This window comes from Camelus dromedarius, chromosome 3, assembly GCF_036321535.1.
Source record: "Camelus dromedarius isolate mCamDro1 chromosome 3, mCamDro1.pat, whole genome shotgun sequence".
NCBI classification, from domain to species: domain Eukaryota; kingdom Metazoa; phylum Chordata; class Mammalia; order Artiodactyla; family Camelidae; genus Camelus; species Camelus dromedarius.
The window spans coordinates 111,507,244-111,527,877 of record NC_087438.1 but is presented as its reverse complement, the minus strand read 5'-3'; the positions used below and the strand labels follow the sequence as shown (position 1 = coordinate 111,527,877).

The 20,634-nt window shown below is 51.5% G+C and overlaps 2 protein-coding genes across 4 annotated transcripts in view; one reads left to right on the top strand and one right to left on the bottom strand.

Moving 5' to 3' along the window:
* The window catches only part of ADAM19 (ADAM metallopeptidase domain 19), an 81,236-nt gene extending 77,120 nt beyond the window's left edge, over positions 1 to 4,116 (top strand). For all 3 annotated transcript variants that reach the window (XM_031449413.2, XM_064484493.1, XM_064484494.1), the window contains one exon: positions 569 to 4,116. In XM_031449413.2, the coding sequence (XP_031305273.2) occupies positions 569 to 622 (54 nt within the window). In that variant the 3' untranslated portion in view covers positions 623 to 4,116. The remainder of the gene's footprint in view (positions 1 to 568) is intronic.
* On the bottom strand, positions 4,064 to 19,778 carry NIPAL4 (NIPA like domain containing 4). Its single transcript, XM_031449415.2, has 6 exons — positions 19,610 to 19,778; positions 16,203 to 16,442; positions 13,053 to 13,109; positions 11,786 to 11,876; positions 9,379 to 9,539; positions 4,064 to 6,992 (listed from the first exon to the last, which is right to left on the bottom strand). The coding sequence occupies exons 1-6, from the start codon at positions 19,644 to 19,646 to the stop codon at positions 6,364 to 6,366; spliced, it is 1,215 nt and encodes a 404-aa protein (XP_031305275.1). The 5' UTR covers positions 19,647 to 19,778; the 3' UTR covers positions 4,064 to 6,363.
* Positions 19,779 to 20,634: the final 856 nt, after the last annotated feature.

Sequence of the window (20,634 nt, the reverse complement as noted above, 5' to 3'; positions counted from 1 at the left end):
TTTCATGCGAGACGTGATATTTAGGAGGCTGAGCTGTGGTAGCTTCAAACCTGGTCTGCAACTGACCAGCTGAGCGGCCCTGAGCAAGTCACTCTCTTGAGTCTCCGTTTTCCTCACCTGGAAAACGGTGTTGGGTTGCTGGGAAAGTCAAGGCAGTTATTTCACATTAACCGCCAGCCTGTGGTAGGCTGTGCGCTAACGGCCCCTCTCATTACCCCTTCCCTGGGGCTGACAGATTCTCAGGCAGCCAGTCCTGGGAGCTGGGGCGGCGGGGAGGAGGTGAGGAAGCTGGATGGCCGCCCTGTGTTCCCACGAGGCCCCGGGAATGCTGCGGACTGACTGCAGCTCTGCCGGCAGAGAGGCGGTGGGGGTGGCTGGTCCTCTGGGGCTAGGGCCACGACCGTGCCTCTCGCCGTACAGATGACAGTCTGGGCAAGCAGACACGTGACAGACTGCTGCAGAAACCGTCCTCCCCATCTGCCACAAGCAAGAGGCCAGATCCCCACTGATCCCCACTGATGAGTGTGGAGCTGATGTTTCTCTCCCTCCCGTTTCTTTTTTCCCACAGTTTCCTGAATACAGATCACAGAGGGCTGTGGGGATGACTAGCTCAAAAATCTAGCCCCATCTAAAGGGGCTTCTCCCTTTCCTTGAAGACTCTGAACATCACGGAGGATCCGTGGCCACAGAATCTGGAAGAAGCATGTCTGGCCACCTCCGAGCTCCTCTTCTCCGCCCTACTCCTCCTGGAACCACCGCATCTCTGAAAATCTCCTTGACTCGGCACCTCCTCGGCCTCCTCCGAGGCCCAGAGTGACTACTGTCCAAAGGCATCCAAGTGTTGTTTTGTGCAATATTCAGCCCCGGGGTGGGAGGGGAGGAGATGAATGGCTGCTTCTCTCCCATCCCCCCTTCAGCTGGCCCCTCCCTCCCGAGGTGCCAGGTGAGCTGGTGCAGGCTGTCTGAGCTGGCGAGCCCAGCTGGGAAAAGTCTGTTTAGTCCTTCAGGCCAGGACTCAACTTGGAGAAGCCATCCATCCCCATCTTATGCTGGAGGGTACGCCTAAGAGCTTTCCACTGCTTCCATCTTCCTCAAAGGCCCCAGGCTGGACAGAGGCTAGGCACGTGCCATCCCTTTTAGCTCCGAGATGGAGAAGGGCCACTCCAGCCACAGCTGTGACCCTGACCAGGGCTTGGTTGAGGTCACAGCTCCTGGTTCTGTGGCCACATGTGAACAAGTCAAGTCCCCTCGTCATACCTCCCCCCTCCAAAAGCCCCCGCATCCTCTTACTCACACGGGTCACTCTGACTCAGACAGGTACTATTTGTAGGCAGTGTAGACAGCAGGGGGAGCACAGCCTGGGCCCCCTCTGAGCCCTCAAGCCAAAGGTTGCGACTCCGCCCGCCGTCCTTCTTTGTTGCTCTTTGTTCTCTCTTCTGCACTTTCCAAGTGCCTCGCGCTTTGGCTTTCTCCTTCCCACTCAGACTCGCCAACGCGTGGTGCTGCAGAGAGCGGGTCCCCAGCAGCCCCACTTCCTGGGACCTGGTGCTGTGACCTGCAGGTCAGGGTCCTGCCTGAGGGCCGGCCACGGGATTTTCTACGCTGGTTCTCAAGAGTGCTGACCGGGTAGACTCGGGCCACGGCCGTGGGGTCGCAGCTTTACTTCCCATTGTGTGTTGTGACCTCAGCAGAGTCTGCTCTTCCTCTTACTCCCTGACCTAAATCTGAGTAAGGTACTCGGGCACGGCAGCGGGTGCGGTGAGGGGCACGGACATCCTGGGAGCTCCAGCCTGTCCCCAGGCCTGGTCACTGGCTTGAGGCAGGACCCCTGCCCTCCGAGCAGAGCTGAGATCTCTAGAGAAGCAGCAATCAGCAGCCTTCATGGAACAGAGTCTGTGCCAGGACCAACCAGGTTTCTTTCTCAGCCCCTTCCTAGTGTTCTTTCCTCTGGTCCTGTCCTCCCCGCAGCAGGGAAGGAGGGCTGTGCGGTGCTCTGCTAGATGGGATATTTTCAGAGTCACTGGAGATGTTCTCCGGGACTGTCTCCCACCCCAGAAAGGTGCTAGGCAGTGTGGGGTCTCCCCACCTCCTGCAGTGAGCAGATGTTTGCTCTTAAAAACCTCATGTAAGGAAGAGGCTTGAGTTTTCACTCTTAACCACTACCCCAGGGCTCCCTTATAGTTCTCTGCACGCAATAGGTGCTCAATAGATGTTCTTGGGTTTGTAGACAAGTGAGAGGTTGAGGCTGTGCACTGGGGGACACACTTGGAGTAGATTTAGAAAGAGCTTAGGAAAATGAAGTTCTCTTCCCTCAGGTAGTCAGGCTGTTGTGATATTAGTGATATTTGTACCCCGGTCTTGCCGACAAGAGCCCTGGTTGCTCCCCAAAGCCAATGTCCACTGCCTCTGCTGCCTGATTAGGTCGGGGATGGCCTTCCACTTAAGTGTGCTCCTCTAAACACCCCAGGCCTCAAGGCTGGGTCCCAGAAAATTAAAGGAGAAAAGACCCCCCCCAAAAAAAATCACCCTTCAACTCAACCCCATGCCTCAGTGCTGTTCCTGTGGCATGTCCAAATTTTCACTGCATCAGTAGGTGGAAGGCTCTGAAGTGAAAATGCCACAGCCATTGTGGCTGCATGAGCCTTCTGAACCTGAAACCCACCCTCCCTGGAACCATACCAAAAAGAGACCTGGGTTGTTGCTTGCTTGGGTTTTTTTGTTCCTGTTTTCCACTATTTTAATATGACCTCTATCCCGTAAAATTGTACTGTGAACTGGAAGATGGTCGAGTTTTTACAATTTGATGAGACTTTTTGGCAGCCAGTTCTACTTACTGTTTCACTCCTGGCTCTGTTCAGGGAGCTGGGAGTCACCATTCCGGCCGGCCAGGGAGGCTGCCCAGGAGCAAGACCGGCCATTACAGGCCCGCTTTTCCCTCCTGTGTCCATGTGCTGCTTTGAGGTGACAAAAACAAATGCGGGCTTAAGGAGGGGCTTTATTCGAAAGGATGATTGCAGGACTGGGGGGGGGGGTGCTGCCTGGGGAGAATGCTCAGGCATGCCGAGCTGCTGCAAGATGTGTAAGCACCTCACAGCTCAGAAGGAAGAGGCCTTTGATAGGAAGGGCAGAGCATGGCTGGAGAGAACTGCATACTGGGACCATCTCTGTGCTCAGCCCTTTCGGGGAGTGGCTGTGTGAGGGCTCTAGCCGAAGGCCGGCCCATGTTCAGAGTCTGGGTGGGAGGAGAGGCGCTTAACTGAGGCCTGATGGAGGGAGTTAACCAGCCCTTTGTTCAGACGGAGACTACGTTAATCTTGGTAAAATGTTAACAGCCTCCTCTCAGTTTTTCAACCCTATTTGTTTTTCTTAAGAGCCCAGGTGTCCTCTCTGAAATGTGGACCTCACGGGAGGTCACATCCTGTCCCTGTGAGGGTTTTAGCCCAGGACCAGGCTCCAGGGCTAATTACCTACCAACCATAGGTGCTTTTGAGCCTTGTTTACTTCTCCCTAAAAAAGAAAAGCTCCTTCTGCCCACCTCTGAGAGGCTCGCAGATCTTACGGTGTCTCCCTGCAGGTCTCACGGTAACATAGTAGCCTCTTCGCCTACTGCCAGGGCCCCTTGCCACCTCTTGCAGGAATCCTTTTGAATAAAGCCTCCCCTTGCCTATGTCAGAATTTGTTCTTATTTGGCAGAGGGCGTGGAAGACCTGAATGTTTCAAATCGGGGATCAGTTCAAGTCAGTGATTACGTTAAAATGTGTCTATAACAGCTCTACTGGACACCCAGGAAAGGCAAGAGTATGCCAGCGGGGAAGGTGCCCCACCCCCGGGGAACCTGGCAGAGGAGAGGGTCTCCAGAATCCAAGCCAAGCGCCAAAGTCACCCTCCCGCACCCCTTCTCTCACCATCCCGTGTGTACGTGTGTGTCTGGGACCCAGGGCAATGTGAATTTTCTTTTTATTTGGGAGATTGTTCACGGAAAACAGACCCTCTTTTCTCTCGTCCACCTATCAATTGTTTACAATGTTTGTATATCTATGCAAAATACTTGAATGGGCCATGGTGCCTTTTTTCCTTGTTTGTATTTAATTAAAATAAATTGTCATTTGAAATGTCTGGTTCGGTAACTCTTTTTTCCTTTTTTTCAATGTTGCGCTGGTCGGCCTGGATAGGATCCATCAGTGAGGACTCCCGAGATGAGTTCCCACAAAGACCGTCAGGCCAGCCTGTCAGGCCACCATGGAAGAGCTGGAGCCAAAGGACAGCCCTGGGGTTTCCCATGACAGGTTGAGGGCGTTGTCTGTCTTTGCACCGGGACACAGGTTGGTCTAGTGTAACTAGGTCTAGGGGTCACTTAAGGCATGAATGATATAGATCTACCTTGAGGATTTGTGAGGGCTTTAAGGAGTCACATGACGCTCTTAGCACTGTGCTTGGCTTCTCGCGAGGGCTCAGGCATGAACAAGGGCTGGGTGTCTTTGACTCTATTCCCGAAACAGCCTTCCTCTCTCTAGCAGGGGCGTGGCTGTGGAAGGCACTAGAGGGACTTTCTTGGCAGCCAGAGGTCTCCAGAGATCGAGGACTGCCCCCCACCGAGGAACCAGTTTAATTGTTCTGTGTCCAAGGAAGGTCAAGTTGCAAGTATCAGGGAAACACACTCAGAGGTCTTTATTCCTGACCCTGCAGACCACACGCTGAGGGCCCTCAGATTATGGCCATTCTCAAGATCCAATGTGTTGCATTGATTTTGGTTACAGAGAGAAATCCACATTCATTAAAAACTGGGGCTTTGAGGCTGGAGGTGCAGGAAGCCAGTCTGTTGGTGAGCTGGACCAGCACATTGGAGCTCCAAGGCGAACAAGAGTTTGGCCCAGGCTTGGCTAAGTTTCGGGCATGGGATGTAAACCCAGGGCGAAGGTGTGGAGTTACACACGGGAGGCTCTGCACCAACTCGGGGGCGGAGGGTCAGGTCGTCTTTATAGATAGATTGGTTCCCTTACGTCCCTGCCATTGGTCCTTGCACCAACTCACGTCTTCACCGCTGGAAAGAGGACAGGAAGGGACGGGATACTAATTCTCTCTCCAGCTGCTCTTGTTTCTTTGACTGTTCCTGGCCAAATGTGAGGGGACTAAATGCAGTTCCCAAAGCAGGTGGTGTTGGAGCAGTCGTGACACACGGCTTCCCAGTGCGGGCGGCTCATCAGTGGAGTCGGGGACTTGGTTGCAATCTGGTCAACAGCCAGAATGCACCCCGTGTCCAGCTTACACCCCTACCTGGTCACCAATGTTCAAAGCTGACCCTCCTGGCCGAGGCTTTGGGGCTGCAGCCCAGGGGTTACCCAGAGCTCTTTCCGCCTGGGTTCCCGGCTGGGCACCAGAGAAACACAAAAGTTAGCCCCTGGTTTCCAGAGAGCCTGCAGCTGCTTTCTGCCCAACCCTGACTTTGCTCCTCCCTCTTCTCCCCATCTCCCCAAATCATGTTTTGGTTTACTCCTCGAGGAAAAGGAAAGTGCGCTGTGCTCCACAGCCAGGCTACCTTGAAGAGCGACGCAATTGCTGTTCCTGTTTGAGAGTGAGGTGGCACAAAATCCTGGGCATGGCCAGCAGAGCTGGGCTGTGAAGCACCTGATGTGGTTATTGTTTTGAGTTCTAAGATAACTGCCTGGATATCTCAGTGACGGACCCCTTAGGATGTATGTAGAGAGGGGAGGAGCAGGGATGGGGCGGAGCGGGTGGAAACAGATGCTGACCTGCAGGCTGGCGCGCTCGGGGACGGGGCTGGTGGAAGTGTTTCCCTGAGACGTCAGGTCGCTTTCACAGTGAGGAGGTCAGCTGAGGTCTTGCTCTGTCTCTGAAGATGAGGTGGCCAAAGCATCCAGACGTTTGACAGTAGTGGTGTCTTTTAGTTCTGGGCGGGAGGCATGGTCTCTGGGTGCCAGCTGCACACCATCCTTGGGCTCAGGAACTGTGAGTCAGTCTCAGGAGGAGAACTAGTGCTAAGGGTTTCCTGATGACCAACATTTCAGGGAGGTTCTTGGCTTGTGCTGCTACATTCAACAGGTCAAATTCTGTCTTCTTCCCAACGACATAGAGATGGCACCAAGGAAACAAGTGTGAAGGTGGCCCAGGGGACCTGCTGGCACCAACGTCAAGTCGGGCATTTGGTCACTGAGGCTGTGTTTCCAGGAAGTTTTGCCACCACCGTTCACTGGGTAGGGATTTTTCTCCTAGAAACAGTGATGAGGTATAAATGAATGTCTCAAGAAAAGAGAGCCCACTGGTAAGAGCTGTGCTGAGAATAACCAGGTAGCTCTGAATTGACAGTACCATAGGGCTCCTCCGCTCACTTATGTATTCCAAGCTTTACGAATGGATTGTAAATACTCTGGGCTTCTCTTCTGGTGATGGGGTGCTGCAGAGTTCTATACTGTCCACGAGGACATTCTTGTCTTCGCGTCTAGTGACGCTGGGCTCTGGGGCTGGGGGTGGGGTGGGATTTTTGTGCATGTGTGGCAGGCTGGTCTGGCTGATGTCCAGGTCTTTGAAAGCATGAAGCATGAACACACCCAGGATGATGGTGACAAAGCCAGAGAGGGTGCCCACAATGTCCACGGCAGACATACTGTACCACTCCTTGAAGAGGACAACGGAGGAGGCAACCACCATTGTGGTGAAGAACACGTAGTAGATGGGGAACACCAGGGAGGTGTTAAAAATGTCCAGCGCCCTGTTGAGGAAATTAACCTGAGTGCTGAGCGAAAGTGCCAGGATGAGGGACAGGATGTAGGGGAGAGGGTGCCGCACAACGGGCATCCCCTGGAAGAAGTTTTTAATGGTGATGCCCAGGCCCTTGACGGCGGACACAGAGAAGGCTCCGATCACAGAGCAGATGATGATGTAAATGAGGATGTTCCTCTGTCCGTAGCGTGGGGCGATGACGAAGATGAGGATGAGGCAGAACACCAGCAGAAGCACGGCAAACACGATGTACCCTTTGTAGGGGAGAGGGAGAAAGATAACCTGAGCTGTAGAGGATATGATAAGCATCTAGAGACCAGGTTCTTAATGTGACATCCCATTGCCATGGCATTAAGAAATAAACTCACACACCTACAGTCAATTATATCTTAACAAAGGAGTCAAGAATATACAATGGAGAAAAGACAGTCTTTTCGGCAAGCGGTGCTGGGCAAGCTGGACAGCCGCATGTGAGTCAGTGAAGTAGAACACTCCCTCACACCATACACAAAAATACACTCAAAATGGCTTAAACACTTAAACATAAGACAGGGCACTGTAAAACTCCTAAAAAAGAACAGAGGCAAAACAGATCATAGCTCTGTTGTCCTGGGTCAGTCTCCTAAGGCAATAGAAATAAAAGCAAAAATAAGCAAATGAGACCTAATCAAACTTATAAGCTTTTGTACAGCAAATGAAACCATAAGCACAACAAAAAGACAACCTACAGAATGGGAGAAAATATTTGCAAATGATTTGAGTGACAAGGGCTTAATTTCCAAATTATACAAACAACTCATATAACTAAATAACAAAAAAACCCTATAAAAAATAGGAAAAGACCTAAATAGACATTTCTGCAATGAAGACATGCAGATGGCCAATAGGCACATAAAAAGATGCTCAACCTCACTAATAATCAGAAAATTGCAAATCTGCAGTGAGGTATCACCTCACACTGGTCAGAATGGTCATCATGAAAGTCCACAAATAATAAATGCTGGAGAGGGTGTAGAGAAAAGGGAACCCTCCTACTTTGTTGGTGGGAATGTAATTTGCTGCAGCCACTAAGGGGAATAGTATGGCGAGTCCTTAAAACACTAAAAATAGACTTAACATATGATCCAGCAATCCCATTCCTGGGCATATATCCAGAGAAAACTTCAATTCAGAAAAATACATACACCCTCAATGTTCACAGCAGCACTATTTACAAATAGCCAAGACATGGAAGCAGCCTAAATGTCCATCAACAGATAACTGGATAAAGACAATGTGGTATATGTATAATGGAATACTACTCAGCTGTAAAAAAAAAATCAAGGAAGAATAAAATAATGCCATTTGCAGCAACATGGATGGACTGGAGATCGTCATTCTAAGTGAAGTAAGCCAGAAAGAGAAAGAAAAATGTCATATGCTATCACTTATATGTGGAATCTAAAAAAAGGACACAAATGAACTTACCTACAAAACAGAAACAGACTTGCAGACATAGAGAACAAACTTATGATTACCAAAGGGGAAGGGGAGGGGAGGGATAAATTGGGAGTTCAAGATTTTCAGATACAAACTACTATATATAAAATAAACAGCAAGGTCCTAATGTATAGCACAGGGGAGCTACATTCAATATCTTATGATAACCTATAATGAAAAAGAATATATATATCTGTGTATATGTATAACTGAATCACCATGCTGTACACCAGAAATTAACACAGCATTGTAAATAAACTATACGTCAATTAAAAAAAAAAAACCTGGGTTTTAGAGTCAGACAAACATGGGTTCCAATCCCAGTGACATGACTATTTAATAACTTGTACAAGTTATTAATTAAAACCCCACGACCTCAGTTTCCTCATTTGTAAAACAGGGCTAGTAATAGGACCTTCCTCACATAGGCTTCTTTTGTGGGATTAAATAAGGTAATGAATGCAATTACTGACTGTACCCCACTCCCCTCCTGGCCTCTTGCATTCACATGTTGAAGCCTAACCCCTAATGTGATGGTACGGAGGTGAGGTCTTTGGGAGGTGATTACATCATGAGGGTAGAGCCCTCACGAAGGGATTGGTGCCCTTATAAAAGAAACTTCAGAGATGGGGGAGGGTCTAGCTCAGAGGTAGAGCACATGCCTAGCATGCAGGAGGTCCTAGGTTCAATCCCCAGTACCTCCATCAAAAATAAATAAGTAAACCTAATTACTTCCCCCCAGAAAATAAATAAATAAAATTAACGTTAAAAAACTTAAAGAAAGAAACTCCAGAGAGCTCCCTGGCCCCTTCCACCAGGTGAGGACACAGCGAGATGTTTGTTTATGAGCCAGATCAGTGGGCCTTGATCATGGACTTGATCGTGGCCTCCAGACCTTGGAAAAACAAATGTCTGCTGTTTATAAGCCACTCAGTCTATGACATTCCATCACGACCCATAAAGCATTTAGAACAGTACCTGGCACATAATAAGCACATAATAAATGGCATCAACTCCCTATCAGGCTGGGAACCTGCGCGCTAGCCTTAGTAGCAGCCCACCAACTTCCACCTGCCTCCTCCAGGTGGCAGCACCTGAGATGGCCAGGACCCAGTCAGACCTTCCACGTGGTTCCCACCCCGCCCCGGGCTTGGAGCCCACCTGTGTCTTTCATCTTGGCAGCCATCTCCATGACGGTGGTGATCTTCCCTTCCTCGGGGGCGTGTATCACCATCACGGTGCTGCCGGCCACACAGATCACACAGCCCAGCTTTCCCAGCAGGTTCAGACTCTCTCCCAGGAAATGGGAGGAAAGGATGGCACTGCGTGTGGACATGGAGAAGGGGTTAGAGCAGCCGGGCCAGCCCCAGCGTCCTGGAGAAAAGCGGGGCTGAGCAAGTGCTCAGGGAGAACAGGTCAGGACTCACAACTCTCACACGAGGAAGCTTTTCTGGACCCCTAGGAAACGTCTGACATAGAAACTTAGGTTCGGGAGGGTTACCGTGGGGGCTGGAAGAGTCAGCAACATACATGTGGGCTTCTTTCATTTTAGAGACAAAGCAGCCCACGCAGAAGAGTTGCAGGAGCCTTTCAGAGCACTCTTGTCCAGCTTCCTACCCACAGAGCACATCTTCTCTTATTATTGCCAACAGACAGCTCTCAGCTGTGGCTTGTATATCTCTGGTGGCCAGCTGCTCGCCCTCCACCAGGCAAATGAATCCACTGTAGGTCATTCTGTTATTCACCAAAATACGGTAACTTCTCATCCTTGCCCATTTCTATTCGTTGAGCCGTACAGAACAAAGCCATTCCTTCTCCCATTTGTATGCGCCAGTATAAACAAGCACAATGACCACTGTAGGCGCCGTGTCTTGGACACACCTTACGTACTAGATATTATGCTAGCAACTTTCCGCTTTACTATCTCACTAACATCTTGTAACTCTTAGAAGAGTAAAATATGCTGATGCCCATTTTATAGATGAGAAAACTGAGTCCCATAGAAGCTTAAATGGTGGCAAGATCATACGACTGGTCAATAGCTGAGTGGAGATTTGAGCTCAAGTTCTGCCTAAATTATAAAGCCTGTGGGTTTTCCTCTACACCTTATTGAAGAGAATTCTTCCTTGAGTCTTTTCTGGACAAAACACCTCCAGCCCCTTGCTGTTCCTTGGTGATGTGACTTTCATTCTCACCCAGCAGAGGTGAGGGAGGAAGGGAGGCAGGGAGGGAAAGTGGACAAGACAGGTGTGATCGTTGGGGCATGCTTCTGTTTCTTTATGAAGGTGGTATTCGTTTAGGGTAAAAATCTGTGGGCCGGCCTAGGCTGACCCAGTGAGCCTCAAAAGTCCTGGGGAAAGGTATCAGGAGAGAGGGGAGTGATGTCCAGGCTCCTCTGAGAGTCCACCATCTCTCCTCTAAAACCACCAAAACCGTTCCACCCATAATGCCTGCTCACGAGCATCCGGTGGCATTAGCAAAGGCACAGGTCACGTGCTGCAGGAATCCCTGCCTCTCCCAACTTCCTGGGGGTGGGGCTTTGTAAACTAATCAGATATGCAATAGTGGTATCACGGCTCCATCTGGTTTTTGATTGCATAAACGTTACAAAATTGTCATCAAGCCGGTAAAACAAAACAGAGGGAATTATGGGTATTGCATGTGGTTGGCTGGGCTTTACCAGGGCTCCAAGGTTAGAACAACCATCAGAGCCAGCTTCAGATGGGGCACAGGACCCCCAGAGAGGAACTATGTCTGTAGCTCGGGAGGAACGGGGCAATGCATTTAATACCAGTTATCTTTCAAGCTATCAAACATTTTGGAGGCAACATGACCTAGTGATTAAGCACCCAGACTCTGAAATTAGACTGCCTGGGAGGGAATCCTGGCCTAGCCTCCTGGGGCCTGGGTGACCTTGGCCGAGACGCTTAACCTCTCTTGGCCGCAGGTCTCTCCTACTTTCTAACTAGTAGGGATGCTTCCAGGATTAAATGAGTTAATACACGGAGCACACTTGGAACATTTAGCACACAGCAATAGATGTTACTTACATACGTTAGCCGTGGTTATTCTTCAGCCCCAGTTCTGTATCTGCACTCTGTGCCTTATCTCACGTAGTCCTCGAAGCAATGCCTTCAGGAAGGTATTACGAACATCCCCACTTAGCTGGGAAGTTGAGGCTTCGAGTGGTTCAGTAGCCTGCCATGGTAACTTTACTAAGTGGTGGAGCTAAGGTTAGAGCTCAGGGAGTGCTAATCTAGGCCTTACACCTTCAACTGGTACGCTTCTCCTATTGGGGCGCCGAACGCTGACGTGAGACATTCAGCCTGGTGGCAGCGGAGGCGCTTCCAACTGGTTTGTGCTTGGCCTGCCCCTTCACTGACCAGTCAAAGAGATGCTAGAGCAACAGGCAGCAAATAATCCAAAGGTCTGGAGTTCTGAGCAGCACACAACTTTCTGGGGGGAGCTGGGACTGACCCAAGTCCCTGATTACAAGTAGCAACTGTTCCAGACACCAACAAACTGAAAAGAGGAAGAAGCCAGAGGCGGCAAGAGAGGTGACAATAACCTTATGAGGATACTCAGCGCTCCCAGAGGTGTGACGACTGTCGCAGGAGCAAATGCGTAGGCCCCGAAGTTGGCGACTTCTCCAGCAGCCACTAGGAAATTAAGGGGAAAAAGGGGTCATTGGCTCTAGTGCACCATCTCCAGTCCAAATGAATCTGGGTAGAGATGCCTTCACTCAGCGTTCAACCCCTCACAGAATCCCAGGCCAGCATTACTTGAAATTCTGATTGTTACGCCCTCTCCCTGGACAATCTGATCTGAAGGTCGGGCTCAGACTATCCTGACCAAATCCTTCCATTTTAAAGATGAGAAAGCATGCCGAGAGTCCCGGGTCACAGGATGCCTTCTTGATTTTGAAGTCTCTTGGCTTCTGGTCGAGGCACGGTTAAGTGTATCTCAGGGACTGCCAATGATTGGTCTCTATCTTTAAGGTAAGTTCTAGAAAGTGTTAATTATCAGATAAAGAAACAGGTACAGTTATTGATTCTCCGGGTACCAAATGGTCCAAGGACCATCTTTTCCAGAGGAGGTGTGGACTGTCTAGACGGACAGGCAGGTGGTTAGAAAGTTTGACATCCCCAAAGGGCCCACTTCTCCCCAGGTGAGTTTCCAGTGTGCAGGCTCCTTTAAGTGTCCTTTCTGTCTCTGCTCGAAGAGAATGAACTGGCTCCGCTCTTTGAAAGCAGATGATGAATGTGATCGCTCTGGCTGAGACTGGGATCAAAACCTGATTTAGGGGATTACAAATGGAAAGCTGGCTAATTTTCCATCTGAAAGAATTAGGCTTTGAAATCCAGAGAGGGTGGGTGGAAAGCGGGGGAAATGTGTGAATGTACAAATCTGGGCAAACTTTAGATGGCAGGCCAACCATGTGCTAAGTGAGCCAACAACTGCCTGAGGAATGGGGAAACTGACTTAGGAGTCCCAGGCTATCCCCTGCAGGAAAGTCCAGGAGACTCCAACGGGCAGCGACAGCTCCCTGTGTTTCCAGGGAAGCTGAGAAACGACATCTTTATCATCTCCAGCTCTGGACAAATCTCTCTGGGGGTAGATGCTTCATGGATGAGAGAGACTTTGGGTGGAGAAAGTGATCTGAGATACAGGTAAGATGTTCTACCAGCAAAGACTGTCAAGGGTTTCCCCCTGGGAATCTTGGCCTCAGATTCATACCTTGCACAATAGGGACAGAAATGCCCCACCCACCCTCCTTTCCTCTCTGCCTCTGTCATCAATCGGGCACAGTCGTTAGCAGCAAAGGGCTCACTTACTGGTGAGAAATCCAGCCCACCACATCGCGTCCTTCAGGTAGCCGTAGCCTCCGTCCACTGCAGAAAGCAACAGGCACCGAGTGAGTGCGCGGCCACGCTTCCCAGGACCGCCCCTTCTCTGCCTGCACGCCCCAGTCTCCAAGCATTCAGTCCGAGTCAGCTGTGGTGAGTCCCCCGGGCTCGCTTCTGGGCCCTCCCCCGGTGAGCGCAACCATTCCAAAGCCTTAATTTCCATCTAGCTGCTGGTGTCCCTGTTTCATACACGCACCCTGACCTTTTCTTCTGAGCCCTGGTGTGGATCCAACTGCTGACTTGACAACTCTTGGATCTCTCACCGGCATCTCAAATTCTGTCCTAAATGGATCTCTTGATTTTAAATGCTCCCCACCCACCAAATGAAACTCAGTAAATGGCACCTCTGGGTCCCTAGTTGCTTAAGCCAGAAACCAGGGAATCATTTGACTCTCCCACTACTCCACCTCCTGCATCCAGTCCATCCTGCTGACTCTGTCTCCAAAAAGCACCTCACATGTGTCCACTCCACTGCCACCACCCAATTCTGGGTCAAGGCAGCAGCCTTCTAGGGTTCCTCTGGTTCTACCCTTGTCCTCCTATAATCCATTCCTTTCATAGCAGCCAGGAGTCTTTAAGAACGTAAATCAGAATTTGTCACTTCTCAGCTTACTGCTGGCCAGTGGCTTCTAAATACTCTTAGGATAAAGACCAGAATCTCTACCAAGCCCTGTTCACAGTTCTGACCCTGCTCACCTCTCCACAGGCATCTCCTGCCACTCTCCTTATTACAGTCTAGCCACTCCGGCTTTCTTTGAGTTCTTCAAAGATGATGAGCTCTTTCTGGCCTTTAAGGCCTCTGCATGTGCTTTTCCATGTTCAGAATAGTCTTAACAATATTTGCCTAGATCCACATTCCCTTCACAGGTCTCTGCTTGAATGCTGCTTCCCCTAAAATGCCCTCCCTGACCCCTTATCTTTATTATTCCCCCTGGGACTCTCTCTCATCACACCCAGCTCTTCTCCTTCATGACACTTGTCATTTATAATTGAACTGATTTATTTTCTTGCATTTGCTCCACTGAAATGGAAGTCAGGAAGTGTGTCTGCTGTGTTCGCATGATGGCCTCAGAGCCCAGCACCCAGGCAGCGCTCAGGAACATTAGCTGTGAGGCTGAGGATGGGATGGATGGGTTTTAGACTGTTCTGTGAAAAATCCCAAATTCACATTCTGCTTTTTGTGAATGCCCATTTTCCTAAGAAGGCCTTTCAGTTCCATCAGGCTCCTAAAGGAGTCAGAGTCTCCCTCGTTCACGTTAAGAGCTCTGAGAGCATTTCACCCTAAGAGCTGAAATCTCAGGAGATGCTGAAATATCAGACTGGAGGGAAAAACTGATGCCAGGGCCGCTGCCTCTCTGAATGGTCAGGGGTACTTGCCCTGCTCTCCTGAGCACAGGCAGCTGTCTTTCTGGCACTTTGGGAGGGCTCTGGCCATTCGAACATGTGTCCAGAAGTGGAAGACAGAGCAGCGATGACCACTGATCCTGACTTCATCCCCACACCTCATAGCTCTCCGTATCCGCGCACACCTGGCCCAGACCTGGGTATCGGGTTGTCCGCCAGGCCCTCCCACTTAGATAACTGAGGCTAACATTAGTGCCCACTCTGTGCCAAGTGTCCTTCTAAGCACACGACCCATCTTCATGACAGTCCTGCAGGCTGGAACTAGTCTTATCCCCATTTTGTTTTTAGATGAGGAAACTGAGGCACAGAAAAACTATGTTCTTGCCCAGGATCACGTCACCAGGAACTGAGGAGCTGGAATTGGAGCCCTAATGGTCTGCTGCCAAAGCGCAGTGTCTCACAGAACATTAAGTTGAACATGTCCAGACCTGAACACGTTGTCTTTCCATAAACCTGCTCCTCCTGTATTCTTCATTGCAGAAAAGAGCACCTTCATCTCCCCAGTTGCTCAAAGCAGAGGGCTGAGTCATCCTGACTCATTTTTTTCACGCTCCCCTTGGAGCCCGGCAACACCAAACCCAGTATGTCCTACCTGCAGAAACCGTCTCTGCACTCCACCACCTGTCTCCATGCCCACGGCCATTCCCTGGCCCAAGCTCTGTTGTCTTCCTCCTTTAACCGGCCTCCCACCCTCCAGTCTTGTCCCCAACCCATTCTGCACCCAGCAACTAGGGATCTTTTCAAATCATAAATCAAAATACGTCACTTGCCTGCCTAAAACCTTTGTCATTTAGAGTTACACTCAAACTCTGGAGCCCAGTTTACAAGACCCTTCATGAGCTGGCCCTCAGCCCATTTCTCACCCCTCCATGCTCCAGCCATCCTGAATTACTTTCAGCTTCTAATATAATTCATGCTCTCAGCCCTGGGCCTTTGCACATGCTGTTCTTTCTGCCTGGAACACTACGTCATCTTCCTCTTCTCCCCTTCATCTTTTCCCCATGACAGCACTTAACAGGCTATGGGACAAGTGTTTATCGACTTGCTTGTCTCTCCCACTCAACTCAAAGCCCTTCAAGGGCACAGTGGCTGCATGTCTCGCATGGCACCTGGCACGCAGCAGGTACACAATAAATGATGATTCAATGAGTGAATTCTTTTATATAGGATTCCTTTTCTCAGGAATTGTTTTCAAGGATACACACCTTATTTTCCAAACAAACGAACCCCTGTGGACAGAGACTCAGCAATTCTTTTGTATCCTATACGGGAGCTCAGTTTGACAGTAAGTGAGGGCACCCTAGTGTCTGCCACTGTTCTGGGCAGAGGCATTGTGTTCCCATCTTGTAGGGAGGTGGTTACCGGCCTGCCACAGCACAACTGGTAAGAAATAAAACCAGGAATAGACCTGGGCTTCCTGATTCTTGGCCCTGAGACTTTTCCCTCTCTTCACCCCAGTTAAATGACCACGAAGTTCTCAGGAAATACTGGATCATAAAGGAAGGTGTCCCGTTGGTGGACTGATTCCCCATGGGGTTGACAGTGCACCTTTTGTGCCCTTAGGACAGGCTCTCCAACTGCTACAGCGGACCCGGGAGGAGGCTCACAGGGCTGGCTGCAGGCTAGGCTGCCCAGCAGCCCGTCCACACCCGCACCCCACCGCCAGGAGCCTACCTGCCCTCGTGGCCCCCGAGGCCACCAGTCGCTGGAGGCCTTTCTTCTTGAGGATGACGCTGCTGCCGATGAGGAAGCTGGACAGGAAGGCCAGCCCCAGGCCGACGTAGAAGCTGTAGCTCTGCCTGAACCTCTCCTGCCAGCTGTGAGAGGTGACATTGCTGGGCATCTCAGGGCCAAGGTCAGCGATGATCTGACACAGAACTTGCTGGGAGGAGCAGTACAGGCGGATCAGGGAACCTGGGGAAGACACCGGGGAGAGAGTCACGCGGGGGACGTTTGCATGCTCTAAAGATACCGGCACCGGCCACTGCCTCAGACCCCGGGCCTCAGCCACTGCCGCACTCCAGCCATACCCTGAGCCCCAAACTAAAAACAGCGGTTAACATTTACTGAGTGTTTACGCCAGGTTAGGGACTTCATTGGCGTGAAGTCATCAAGTTCTTCCAACCGCCCATCAAATGAGGGCTGTCTTTAATTCCCATTTCATCGACATGGAAAGGGAGGCAACAAGAGGTCAGGATCCTGGCCTATGAACACAGGCTGTCTGACTCCAGAACCCCAGAACATAACCACGACACCATACTGACGCCCCACACATCAAGCTGGGTCCCCCCAGATCTCAGGTGTCACTGAATCCAACCTCACCAGCCTCTGGGCACACGGGCCTCCCACAGCTCAGGATCACACAGGGAGTCTCCCCTCCCAGAGGCCTCTTCACTTACGTATCACTAACTCCAGCCATGATGCAGAATCCCGGCGGGTACCAGGAGGGAGTGAAGCTGGAGAGTCCACAGCCCCTCCTAGGCCTGAAGATGACGAACTCTGAGCATCCTGTTGGTCAGGACCAACCATCCCCAGGCCATCCTTCGAAAACCTCTAGTGCTCCTGGTCAGTGGCTGGGGCCTCCTCAGGCCGCCGAGGGATGGGCGTCCCTGCCACCCCAGGCAGGATCTGTCTTCACTTTGCTGTCTAGAGTCCTAGAGTCCGCGAGAGTCTGAAGCAGCCCTCATGCCCTAAAGCCAGCCCACACTTGCTGGCTCTTGTGACACAAACACCAAAGACAACAGGACAAACTCGGGCATGAAGAGCAGACCCTCAGTCAGAAGCACCAAGCTGCCCAAGTTCAAGGAGACAGTACAAGGCAGAGGCAACAATCTTCCCGTGCTGGTGCTCACAGCTCTGGGCCTTCCAGTGAACATCCCTATCATGGAAATGGCACAGCGATCATGTCCAGGGTTTTAGCTGAGAAACTGGGGTCCTGATAAGCTCAGTAACCTATGGCTGCACTGGTGCTAAGTGGTCAAGCCAGAACTGTTCCCCAAGCCCATATGATGTCAGAGCTCATGCTCTTGGTCAACACACACCCCGTCACAAAGCAGGCAGCAAAGGGGATGGGGTTTCATCTAGCTTCTTGAGGGTTATCTTAAAGTATGAATTCATCACCAGTATTTAAAAACCAGATTCCCTATGAAAATTCAGCTTCAAGGCTGCCTTCGCTTACCTTGCTGGGCAGATGGTCCCAGAGGCAAACAGCTGGCTCCCCGCTAGACGGGAGGTACTCTTTGCGATTCCCCCAGAGTCCACACCTGGCTCCTTTCAGTCAACTGTGTTATGTGCTCGGCCCCTACTGGCATTTAAGTTTGTGACTTTTGGTGGTAGAAGGTCCTTACAGCCTGTGTGTCATAAAGACCCAGGCTCCTGTGCCAAGAATGTAAGCCTGGCAGGCCCTTTTCCTCGGACCAAGCTAGAAGGGCCCCAAAGTCCAACAGGTCAGGCAGCTCTAGCTTTGGCCTATGTTGAGCACAGAGTGGCATTCTGGTGGAACACAGTAAGGGCAATGCTGACTTTCCTTCTATGGCACAGCATGGAACAGCAAAGCTGGAAGGGCCCTTAGAAGGCAGCCCATCTAACCCTCTTGCTTTTCAGCTGGGGAAACTGAGGCCCTGAGATAGGGAAGGACTTGTGTGAGTCTCCCAAAACCTGGGTAGCAGGACTGGGTCTGGAACCCACTGGGGGATGGCCATGTGTCTTCTGCAGTGGGAGACCTCTCTTTCTAACAGCTGGGTCACAATCAACAGAAGATGAGATAAGAAACCATCTGGGTCCCTAATCAAACTTGTTCTGTCAGCTAGGACAGGAGTCACGTCCTGGGAGTTCCCTGAGCTTAGGAAAAGAGCCAGAACCTGGCAGGATGTAGGGCAAAGAAGGTGGCTCCCAAGAGGAAGGCCAAGCCCTTTCGCACACCCCTCCCCTGGCCTCCTCCAGGTGCATTTCCAGCAGGTGGAGCCAAAGGGTGGGTCTGGCTGTTTGGGGGAGGCTTGAGGCACCCAAGGGGCACAGGACCCTCCACTGAGTTAAGTTCTCCCACCCGGGGAAAAGAACAAGGAAGAGGGCCGATGGCCAAAGGAAATCCAATTGTGAGAAGGATGCTTATCTGACAGGTGGGTGTTGGGCCAGATGATTCCTGCTCCTCTTCCAGGATACGCGGGGACTGGGGAACATATTCTTCCCCAGGGGAAGGTGAGGCTGAAAATGGACTGTCTCGTTGGTCAGGAAACCAAAGCCAGCCAACACCCAACAGGCCAGCTCTGAAAGCTTCACTGGAGAAGAGAAGTTAGAAAAACAGGGATCTCCCACAGCCTGCGATGCCAAGACAAGGTAGGAAAATGATGCTATACCAAGAAAGGAGGTGACACAGTGGTATGAAGACAGGTTTTAGAATCCAAGCCCTGGTTCTGTATTCCATCGCCCCACGGTGATTAATACCTTGAGCAAATTAATCAGACTTTTCAGAGCCTCAGTTTCTCTGTCTCCAGAGCCGAGACACTAAAGTAGAGTTGTGTCAAGGATTGACAGGGATGATGCAGGTAAACGGCCTAGTCCACCACCCAGGTTCATGATGAGAACCCGAGCATAAAGCCAAGCATCCTTCCTTACCCCTTCCTGGGGTGTTCTTTCCCTCCCTTTCCCAAAAGGTGCATGTGGGTTTGAGGGTGGTGAGTCTCTGCGCCTCACTCCCCTGTCTTTGTTGGGCCCCAGGGAGGCAGACCTGGGCAGGTACTAAAATCTGAAGCAACTATACATAAAAGAACCCCCCCAGTCCCCCACCTCTTGGTGGACCAGCTGTAACCAATAAAGCCCACCTCCTCCCACCCCTTACTCCAGCAGTACGGTCCCCTTTCCCCCATTGCCCCTCTCAGCAACCCAGCTCCAAAGGTGGGGGGGCACAGCCAGAACCTGGCTCCTCCCCAAGGCGGGCCTGAGAACCGGGTCGGGGACGACGCGTGCGGACCCTCTCCCCCATTTGGGGCCCCTTGGCAGGAGAGGACGCGGAGGAAAGGAGCGGCGGGGAAGGGCAGGCGCTCAGCGCGGGGCGCACCCGGGTCCCCGCCGGCCCCACGCACCGTTCTCGCAGCTGGCGTTGCCGGCCGGCGGCTCCATGGGGCCCGGCGCTCGCACCGAAGCGCGGGCGGACGGCGCCCCGGTTCCCTGGCTCCGGAGCAGGTGGCTGAGACTCGTCCCTGGTGTGGCCGGCGTACGAGGAGCCGCCGGGGTCGGGACCCGAGGGTGGAGAGAATGACGCGCCGCAGAGGGGGAGGGTCCCCGAGGAGGAGTCACCCGGCCTCTTGGGTAACTCCAAGGGCCGGGGGGCCCTGCGCTCAAGCTGCCCGCAGAGGGGCGCACGCCCTCCCGGGGCGCAGGAGGCTGCCCGACGCCCAGCGAGGGAGTCACCGCCCCTTGTTCCCGGCTGGAGTCAAGGGGGCGGGTCCCCGGGCACCACCCCTCCGCAACCCCGGGACCTCCACCCAGTTCCGTCCCCAGTGACACAATTGATAGGCCCCAGGATGGCAAGAGAGAGGGCAATTTTCTGGCTGGGATGGAAGTGGAACGCGGGGGCGGAAGGGAGCACTGCTGTCATGTGGAAGCCTTTCGGGCCAGGGACATCCAGGACCCCGGGTTTTTCCCTTCCTCCCTGCCTTCCTGGCTTCCTACCTCCCTGCTTGATTCATTCATTCAAGGTAGGTCCGATCTATACTGGGGCACTAATACGCAATAGGCACATAGTAGGTGTTCAATAAAAGGTCGATACATATATGTGGAATGAATGGGTGATGGAAGCTTAGTAAATTGAATGAAAGAAGCAAACGAAGTAATTGGAGACCAAAATGAATCAGACATATTCCCTGTCCCCCAGGAACCTCATATACTAATATAGGAAACAAAATGGGGTCACCTATCTGGAGACTGGTGTTTTCCAAATCACTATGAAAAAGAAAAATGGTGGTGATGGAAAGCATGTTTGTTACTGTGGGTGCTACTAGGGAAAAAGTTAGAGAAACACTGACCTGGAGCATAAAAACTCTTGTGCAGTGCTTGCTATCAGCCAGGCACAGCTGTTAGTGCTGAAAAATCCCAGTTCATTTAATCC